At 54.9% G+C, this 10,106-nt stretch overlaps 1 protein-coding gene across 1 annotated transcript in view; it reads left to right on the forward strand.

The window, feature by feature from the left end:
- ANO7 (anoctamin 7) overlaps nucleotides 1-10,106 on the forward strand; it is a 26,829-nt gene that overhangs the window by 3,163 nt on the left and 13,560 nt on the right. Inside the window, exons 4-15 of the mRNA XM_006875232.1 lie at nucleotides 762-901; nucleotides 2,334-2,441; nucleotides 2,915-3,051; nucleotides 4,053-4,110; nucleotides 4,721-4,831; nucleotides 5,101-5,266; nucleotides 5,686-5,776; nucleotides 6,593-6,689; nucleotides 7,444-7,587; nucleotides 7,676-7,813; nucleotides 8,244-8,342; nucleotides 8,421-8,523. Coding sequence (XP_006875294.1) covers nucleotides 762-901; nucleotides 2,334-2,441; nucleotides 2,915-3,051; nucleotides 4,053-4,110; nucleotides 4,721-4,831; nucleotides 5,101-5,266; nucleotides 5,686-5,776; nucleotides 6,593-6,689; nucleotides 7,444-7,587; nucleotides 7,676-7,813; nucleotides 8,244-8,342; nucleotides 8,421-8,523 — 1,392 coding nt within the window. The remainder of the gene's footprint in view (nucleotides 1-761; nucleotides 902-2,333; nucleotides 2,442-2,914; nucleotides 3,052-4,052; nucleotides 4,111-4,720; nucleotides 4,832-5,100; nucleotides 5,267-5,685; nucleotides 5,777-6,592; nucleotides 6,690-7,443; nucleotides 7,588-7,675; nucleotides 7,814-8,243; nucleotides 8,343-8,420; nucleotides 8,524-10,106) is intronic.

A 10,106-nucleotide genomic window follows, 5' to 3' on the forward strand; every position in this document is an offset into this window, starting at 1 on the left:
TGCCTAACATACAGACACATACATGAGTCAGTCCTGTTGTGGTGCTGTGTGGTGAGCACTGCAGTTCAAAGCAACAACATGTATTTGAACAATAAGCACATATGAAGTTACTATGTTTACGCGTGTATCTGAATGAACGTTAAATTGTATCGTTGCAGACCTTCTTTCTGCCTCTATTTTTCTCATTTTCTTCCTGTTGACTGAATAAATCAAATTTGCTTTTTAATATTGTTGTTGTTAAGTGCCATCAAATTGGTTCCAACGCATAGTGACCCTGCATAGGGTTTCCGAGAAGTAGTCAGTGGGATGGAACTACTGGTTCTGTGGTTCACAGTCCAGTGCTGACCCTACGGTACCACACAGGACTTTACAATTACTCTAGAAATGACGAATTATAACTTATATCAATCTACTTAAAACTGTACTTTGTCATGCTCCACATTATGGAATAAACTTACAACTTTTGACTCCATTTTCCCCTCATGCTATTTTCCTCTCGATGTCACATACGAGTCCCGATATTCTGTGAGTCCTGAGTGACACTGTCGTGGTGTTGCTTTCTACAGCCAGGAGTGTTCTTGGTGACTGTATTTTGTAGAATTTTACAAACCATGAAGTCAGTGGAAGGAAGCGTCTGATCACTGGACTCCACCTTCCCACCCAAACCTGTGTCTCTCAGCTGGAATGCGCAGTCCTTTCCTGGGCCCGGCAGGCCTCCTTAGTCCATCCCCCGTGCCCCGGTCCCTGTCGGTTCTCCACAGACTTCGTCCTTGTTTGGGAGGAGGACCTGAAGCAGGTTCGGCAGCAGGACAGCGCCACCCAAGACAAGACACACACACACAGGACCTGGAGGGAGACCTTTCTGAATAATCTTCGTGCAGCTGGACTGCATGTGGACCAGGTACAGGGGTCTTCATCTCTCCACCTGCTTGGTGACACCACACACACACAAGGCCTCAGGGCACACCAGGCCCTTCGGTGAGTTCCCCGTGGCTGGGAGTCCTGGCCCGCACTGCCTCTAGCCCTGTCCAAGCAGTGCTCGACTGACACAGAGCGCATCCTGGTCCGGAAGCAAAGAGTAGAAGCTTTGTGGGAGCCAGCCATTCAAGGGAGATGTTCCATTTCCTACCAAATGTCTATAGGATAAGGCACTAGACGGGAAGGTTGGCAGTTGAAACTCACCAGGCATTCCTATGACTCACTATGAGTTAGACCGGGCTCAACAACCACCACCAAACCAGAGTGGAGCGTGTTTCTAAATGCAGCCGTGATGCTTATAAGATGTGATCTGTTAACCAGTAGTTACTGTGGAGATTAAAGGAAAGTCTTTGTAAACCAGCCTCATACTCAATACGAGGACTAGCCCATGGAACTGAGTGGCCCCAGGCAGGCTAACACCTGCCACATGTCTAGGCACACAAATGCTCATGCACCCACACACATGTATATACACACACGTACAACCACTCATGTGCATTTCCCTACATACTCCATGTACCCACAGGTGTGCATTCCTGTACTCACATCCACATATGTGCACATACATGTGCATTTACCCCGTGTGCATCCACACATATTGACCCACATGGCATGGACATGCATGTGCATTCACCCCATGTGGTTCACACATGCACACACATGTACCCAAGTGTGCAGTCCTGTACACACACCCACGTAAGCATACACATGCACGGACACACACATGCATTCACCCCATGTGGTTTGCACATGTACCCACGTGCATACATTCCTGTACACACGCCCACACATGTACACACGTGTGCTCACTCCATGTGTGCACACATGTTCACATGTAGGCTTGTGGACCCCCTACACACTCCACATATTGCACACACATGCACGCACACGTGAACTCACCCCATGTGGTTCACATCCACCCACATGTACCCACATGTGTACATTCCTGTGCATACATCCACATATGTGCACACACCTGTGCTCACCCTGTGTGCTCACATGCTCACACACGTACCCACATGTGTGTCCCCATACATATGACCACATGTGTGCACTCACACATACACATATGTGTTTGTCCTGTGTGCTTTCACACACCCACACATGTGTATCCACACATGTGCATTCCTGTACACAGCCCACATGCACACACATGATCACACTCCTGCATTCACCACACATATGCGCACACCCATGTGCATTCCCACGCATATACACGGACACACATGCAGATGAGTGCATTCATCTCCACATGCACCCACACGTACCCAAACAGTGCCTTCACCCACACATTTGCATGCACACAGACTAACACATATGTACACATGCATGTCCTCAGTTCTCCTTCCCTGCAGTGTGACATCCAGGACGAGGACTCAGCGGTACACTATATGCTCCTCAGTGCGGCCTGGGCTGCGCTCTGCTATTACGCGGAAGACCTGCGCCTGAAGCTGCCCCTGCAGGTACCTGGCACTCACAGGGCACAGGGCTGGCGAAGACCTCCCGGGCCCCACCCAACCCCAAGCCGTGGTCTCTGGAAGCAGCTGCTGATGCCAACGACCCCGGAGGGCTCCCACTCCTGATCTCAAACTGGGCGGGGTGGGCAGGGCTGACCTATGTGCTGGAGCCCTTGCTGAGGGTCCGGCCCTGCCCTGGGTGGTCAGGTGGGGGCTGCTCAGCCTGGATGGAAATCTGCCTGGAGCAGGTAGCTCCTGGAACTTCCCTGTGCCATGCCCGTGGCCACCATGGCAGGGAGCTGACCAATTGGCCCCTCCTCCATCCTTTCCAAGAATCTATAGAGAAGCAACCTCAGAGCCTAAGGAAGGGTCTGCTTCCGACGTCTGCCTCAAATTCCGAGTGCGGTGAGGGGGACTTTGCCTTCATCCAGCTTGATAATGACCATACCCCGCACCCCCACCCTGGTCTTTCCTGGCAGGAGTTGCCCAATCAGGCCTCTAACTGGTCAGCCGGTCTACTGGAGAAATTGAGACTTCCCAACATCCTGCAAGAGGAGGTGCCCGACCTGCCCCCCGAATACTATTCCTGCCAGTTCAAAGTGAGCAAGCTGCCCAGGTAAGGGTGGCCCCACGCCATGGACAAGCTCAGGAGGGTCACTCCAGACAAGAGCCAGGGGGATGTGTGTGCAAAAGGGCACAGAAAGTGTGTGTGTGCGACACCGACCTCGCCAGACCCCACCCTGCTGGACTCAGTGGGCCAGCTGCCATGCTGACCAGTCATTTCTAGGAGCCCCCGCAGCAGTCGGGTGGCTTGGTTAGGCTACAAACACCCTAAGGTCCACCTCTGACTCAGCTCCATGTCCACTGAGGGCTGGCACGGTGCCTGGAGATGGTCTGGTCAGTCCGGGCAGCTGGACAAGCTGGTAACATGGCCACATATAGACAGGGCAGGACTCTCTCTCCCCATGTCCACACTACAGATACTGCTTTGGTGACCGGCACTGTCTCACTGTCCACCCTAAGAAACTACCCGCTGGAAATCCAGCCTCCATCCTCGCCCCCACCCACAGGGGTCCCCAGACCTGACATCCCATTCTGTGACTACATGATCACTGCAGATTCCCCCTGTCCCTGCCCACAACATGGTCAGGCCCTGTGGGCCCAGTCTGCTGGAGAGCTGAGGGCCCTGATGTCTGAGGCATCCGAGGAAGGGGACAGCAAAACCCTTTACGTCTCCAGGTGTCAGGGTGCGGGCTCTGAGGACACGTGTGCATATGTGTGGGTCTGATGTATGTTCTGTGTGTGCTCCATGTGTGTTTGCTCCTATATCCATGTTCCTGCTCCCATGTGTGCTCAGGCTCCCGAGTGTGGGTATGCTCCCATGTGTGGGGATGTGCTCCCCTGTGTGGGTGTGATCCCACGTGGGGATGTGCTCCCATGTGTAGGGATGTGCTCTGGTATGTGGGGATGTGCTCCGGTGTGTGGGGATGTGCTCCCGTGTGTGGGGATGTGCTCCCATGTGGGGATGTGCTCCCGTGTGTGCGTAGCCATTCATGCATGCTCCTGTGTTTGCATGCCTGCATGTGAACCTGAGCTCTCCGTTCTCACCTGCGGCAGGTTCCTGGGGAGTGACAACCAGAACACCTTCTTCACCAATACCAAGCGACACCAGATTGTGAGTGGCAGCCATGCTGCAGGTCACCCCACACTGCCCCTCGTCCAGGGAACAGGAAGGCTCATGGGTGATCTTGGGCTCTGACTTTGGGCTGAGGGCTAAGACAGAAATAGGGCCCTGCTTTCAGAGGCTGCACCCCCTGCCCCTCACTGCACAGGGTGAGCATGTGATCAGGAGACAGGGTGGGGACATGCCCAAAGTGCCCAGAGGACCCTGCAGACACCCCAGGCCTGAGATAACTCTGGGTGGATAGACGTGGACAGAGCGAATCCCCAGGCCCTGGTGGGCACAGTCAGGGTCCCATGGCACAGGCTAAAGCCACCAAGGACAGCTGCTGCCCTGTGGAGTTCCCTGGGCTGGGCTGGAAACATGGTGATGCTGTGAACCAGGGGTGGGTCTGATTCTGACGAGCTGCCCCTTTGTGACCTGGAATAGTGACCATCACTGCCCAGGGGTAGTTGTGAGGAAGGTGATGCCAGGCTGAGGTGGGCCCACCTCTCCTTGTAGCCAACACCTTGACCAGCCTGTCTACCAAGGGCTGCAGGGCATCCCTGCCCCTCTGGTCACACGACAAGTGACCAGGGCTACTCTGTCCCCTACCCCACCCCAGCTGTTTGAGATCCTGGCCAAGACCCCATATGGCCACGAGAAGAAAAGCCTGTTTGGGATTGACCAGTTGCTGGCAGAAGGGGTCTTCCAGGCAGCATTCCCCCTGCATGATGTGAGTCTTGGGGGTGTCGAGGGGCCCGGGCTTGGGGGGTGCCCTGGTCAGGATGGGGCCCCAGGGGCTCCCTGGATCTCAGTGACCTACTGATAGGGTCTGACCACACCTCTGACCACATCCATACCTGGTGTCAGCAGATAAAAAACTGAAATGGTCTTTCTCCCCAGGACTCTGTGGCTTCAGTCCTCAACCTCACATGGCCACAGGGTGACTAGGTGGTCCCAGGTTTGAGCCTCCCCCCACCCCCACTGGCCTTTTGCCTCCAGGGCCCCTTTGTGTTGCCCCCTGAGGGACCACAGCCCCAGGCCCTGAACCAGCGGCAGATCCTGAGACAACACTGGGCCCGCTGGAGCAAGTGGAATAAGTACCAGCCGCTGGACCACGTGCGCAGGTACTTCGGAGAGAAGGTGGCTCTCTACTTCGCCTGGCTGGGTGAGTCTGCCCTCAGCATGATCATACCCAGCACAGCTCTCTGTGCTTGGAAGTCCCAACCTCACAAGAGGGAGGCCCACTGAGGGTCCTTCACAGCCCCTCCTGACCAACCCTCCTTGCTGGGCAGTCTCTCACTGAGTGCTTATGGTTGTGTGGGGACCCTGACTCCAAACCTACGACCACCACCTGCCTGCCTGCTCCAGAGAAGCTGCACCCTTCCCTCTGACCCCCCCTCATCTCTTCTCTCAGCCCCCTCCCACCCCGCTCTAGCCCCCCTCGCCTGCAATGCCCCTCCCCAGTTCTTGTGCCTCCAGCACCCACCCCCCCCATGTCCCTGACACTGATCCCCCACTCCTGTCAATGGACATCCCCAGCCTTCCCTGAGCAGGGTCCCTGACGCTGACCCCATGCCCCTGCAGGGTTCTATACAGGTTGGCTCCTGCCAGCAGCTGTGGTTGGCACACTAGTGTTCCTGGTGGGCTGTTTCATGATGTTCTCAGACACACCCATGTGAGTGTCCCCCCAGCACAGACCTTGTCCTGTGTCTGCTAGGGGGAGGGACCAAGGGCCAGGCCCTGTGCAGAGAGCTGGGGATGAGTGTATGGGCTTCCCTGGAGGCCAACACAGGTGGCAGGGGTGCCCTGGACTAATGAAGCTACCACCCCCACCCTAATCCCCGCAGTTCCAAAAGGGGTGTTCTGGGACATCCTGGTGGCTGTGTGCCCAGGGGTCCTTCTCCTCTCTGGGCCTCCTCCTGGGAGCCACCCACCAGGGTTAGAGGCAAACCAACGCACAACACGCATTTTTCCTTTCTTCCATGGTCTCACCCTTGCGTCTTACAACGCCGTGGGCAAGTTTCCTCCCAGAACTCAGTTTGGATTCTACTTCCTTATGGAGTTGACATTTCACAACATCGTCTCAGAACTAGTCATTTGCTTCATTTGTTAGAGCAGTTTTTAGAGCAGTTTAGGTTTGCAGCAAAGTTGCTCAGAAGCAAAGAGCTGCTGAATCCACCTGCCCTCACCCTTTCTCCTGTCATTCCCAGCCGGCTTTTGTTACATTCGTTGCAATTGATGGCTGAAATTACTACAACATTGCTAACTAAAGTCCACAGCTGACAGGACTCACGGGCTGGGGGTGGGGGGGCAGTCCTGGATTGGTGACAAAGGCATCATGCTTTGTGACCCCCATCACAGCCCTGGGCTCCCCCTGTTGGCCCCTCCCCTCCCCCACAGCCCCTGAGTTTTCACCTTTGCATCCATTTTTAAACACCATTTTTTGAGAGAGTCGCGGGCCTGACAGCCCCCCTCAGCCCTCCTCCTACAGGCAGGAGCTGTGCAGTAGTGACGACAGCTTCCAGATGTGTCCTCTCTGCTCCGACTGCCCCTTCTGGCAGCTCTCCAGTGCCTGTGCGCTGGTCAAGGTGTGTGTATGGGGGGGGCGGGCAGGACGGTGTGGGAGGTGGCTCTCCCACTGCTCCAGGGTCAAGGTGGTCAAGGTGCGGGAGAGCAAGGCCAGGGCAGGAAGGGCGGGAGGGCGGCGCTCACGGGATCCAGGTGCCCAGGGTGGGGGTGGGGTGAGGGTGATGCCAGGTTCAGGCGCTAAGTGCCAGGGAACTCCTAGGGCCTGGTCCACCTTTGGGTCACCCTCTAAATCCCCCTCCCCCCTCACTAAGGAGCTCTGGTTGCTCTGTAGGATAAGCACTGGACTTGCCTACCGCAAGGTCGGTGGTTCAGACCCACCAGCAGCTCCGCAGATGTAGCTGTCTGCTTCTGGCATTGAGTTTGGCTGGGTTTTGAGCTCCCTTCTCTGGGACAGGGAACAAGGCTGGCGCACACCTACCCAGACTCACACATTGTGTTATGTACGTCAGGGTGCAGACCCCGGGGAACCTCAGGTTCTAGTTTCCTGGGGCTCAGGGTCGTCTCCGCCTTGAACCTCTGGAGGGACTGCAAGAACAAACGGCTCAGACTTCGTGGATGGGGTGGGAGGCCCCCAAGACTGCCAGGCACCCCCCACCCCACCTCGCAGCCTGCGGTTGGGGCTGCCCCCATAACCCGTGCACTGGGTCCCAAAGCCCAGCAAGCACCCTGGAACTGCAGGAGGGAGGGAGAGGAGGAAGGCTGGGCAGGGAGCCTGGCACCGAGGGTCCAGGCGGTGCCCACTGTCGTCTGCAGGCCGGCCGGCTCTTCGACCACGGCGGCACGGTCTTCTTCAGTCTCTTCATGGCGCTCTGGGCCGTGCTGCTGCTGGAGTACTGGAAACGTAAGAGCGCCACACTAGCTTATCGCTGGGACTGCTCGGACTACGAGGACATCGAGGTGGGAGCCTGGCGTGCGCCGAGCCCCGCCCCCGCCTCGCCACGCCCTCGCCACGCCCTCCCCGGCACCGACATCCACGCCTTTCCAGGAGAGGCCACGACCCCAGTTTGCCGCCGCTGCCCCCAAGACAGCCCTGAACCCCATCACTGGCGAGGATGAACCCTACTTCCCCGAGAAGAGCCGAGCTAGGCGCATGCTGGCCGGCTCCGTGGTGGTTCTGATGATGGTACCGGCCCGCTCCCTGCCCCCAAAGGTCCTGGGAGCTGGGTTGTGGGGTGTCTGGCAGAGCACTCCCCTCCCAGACACAACCCAGCCTCGGGTCCCCATCCTGCAATCCCTCCTAGTTGGAGACTCAGCCTGGGAGGGCGGCTGGGACGGTGACAGAGGGGCTTCCTGTAGAAGCCCCTTCCCCAGAGAGAGCCAGGGCTCCCAGTTCAGGGCTCGCACGGTGTTGAGAGCAGGACCCTGAACTCCCTCGACGCCCAGAAGCCACCCCCACTTCTGCAGGACCACCCAGCCTAGAGGGTCAGACTACCACCTCCGGTCACTGGACTGGACTGAGGAGGCTGTGAAGGGAGCAAGGCGACTTCCTGGAGGAGGTGCTGAGCTGGGACTACGGAGTCCACTACTCTGCACGCCCCTCCCTCACCCCTCAGGTGGCCGTAGTGGTCATGTGCCTCGTGTCCATCATCCTGTACCGGGCCATCATGTCAATCCTGGTGTCCAGGTCGAACAACACCCTCCTGGCAGCCTGGGTAAGTCCACCCTGTTTCTGCCCAGTGGGGTGCTGACCACCATGTTTGGTCCCGTGCTGACCAAGGGTGTCCCCCCAGGCATCCCGCATCGCCAGCCTCACCGGCTCAGTGGTGAACCTCATCTTCATCCTCATCCTGTCCAAGGTCTACGTGAGCCTGGCCCACATCCTGACGCGCTGGGGTAAGCAGAGACCCAACGGCCCTGATTCTAAATGACTGACATGTCCCGGAAAGGCCTCCACTGCCCTCCAGATATCCCCAAATGGTCCTTACCTGGGCATGTGTGTGCTGGGGACTGCAGGCTGGGGCTTGGTCTCTGTGATATTTGTGTTTACACGTCCATGTGCATCTGTATGTATGTTGTTCATGTGTGTGTACATGTATAGGTGTATAGGTTGTATACATGGATGTGTGCGCATGTATGAATGTGTGCGCATGCATACATGCTTAATTCGTATGCAGGTATGTGTTGTATGCATTGTGTGCACATGTATGGATGTGTGCATATGTGTACTGCTTGTATGCATATGGGTATATGTTATATGCATATATGTATGCATGTGTATGGGTGTGTGCATGCTTGTGTGTGTTGTGTACATGTATGTGTGCACATGTATGCATGTGTGCATGTATAGATGTATATGTTGTGTGCATTGTGTGCACATGTGAAGATGCTTATATATGCTTGTATATGTGTTGGAAATGTATATGTGTATGTCTGTGTGCATGTGGTCTGTTGCATACATTTATGGATGTGTGCACATTACATGTGTGGGCGGGCATGTTATACATATGTGTATTTGTATAGCTGTGTATCATTGTGTGTATGTCTCCACACATCTGTCTGTTGCATACATTTATGGATGTGTGCACATTACATGTGTGGGCGGGCATGTTATACATACATGTATTTGTATAGCTGTGTGTCATTGTATGTATGTCTCCATACATCTGTCAGTTAGTGGCACTGTGGTGGCTTGTGTGTTGCTGTGATGCTGTATGTAAAATCCACGGTGCATAGATCTCAGCGGCACTTGCAGCCTAAGAATGGACTAGGATGAAGGACTAGGCAGTTCACTTTGGAGGGATTTGCCCCCAAACACCTTGGGCATTGCAGTATCTGCTTTGATGCTGGAAGATGAGGCCCTGAAAGCTGAAAGGCACACAAAATACGAGAGGAAGAGCTGACTCCTCAAATTTGCTCCTTAATGACATGAAAGGAGCAATGCTTTCAAGAACTTCATTTGCTAATAGGGCACGCCTCAAAGGGAGAAGACTTAACTGCAGACGCCCATTGATCATCTGAATGTGGCGTGTACAAGGCATAAATCTAGGCAAACTGGAAGTTGTCCAAAGTGAAACAGCACAGAGAAGCATTTGTGAGCTGAAACGACTGCTGTTGGCCATTCTGAATCAGACATTCATATGGTTTACTATTAAAGAAGAATGCCTTCACATCCATCAGTAAAAGAACATCTCAAGTTCTCTCTTGAAATACAATGCTGTCTATGACAAGACAGTCTCTATATACCTACAAGACACACCTTTTAAGACAGCTGTTACTCAAATTTACGCACTACTAAGAATTCTACCAACTTCTTCAGTCTGAAATTATCAACCTTGAAATCAAGATGCCTTGATAATTAATGACGATTGGAATGCAAAAGTTGGAAACAAAGAGGAGGGATTGGTAGTTGGAAAATATGCTTTGTTGGAGGAAAGGACACTAGAGATTGTTGGAGGAAAGGACACTAGAGATTGTTG

The sequence above is a fragment of the Chrysochloris asiatica genome, unplaced genomic scaffold (assembly GCF_000296735.1).
Source record: "Chrysochloris asiatica unplaced genomic scaffold, ChrAsi1.0 scaffold00314, whole genome shotgun sequence".
NCBI lineage: Eukaryota > Metazoa > Chordata > Mammalia > Afrosoricida > Chrysochloridae > Chrysochloris > Chrysochloris asiatica.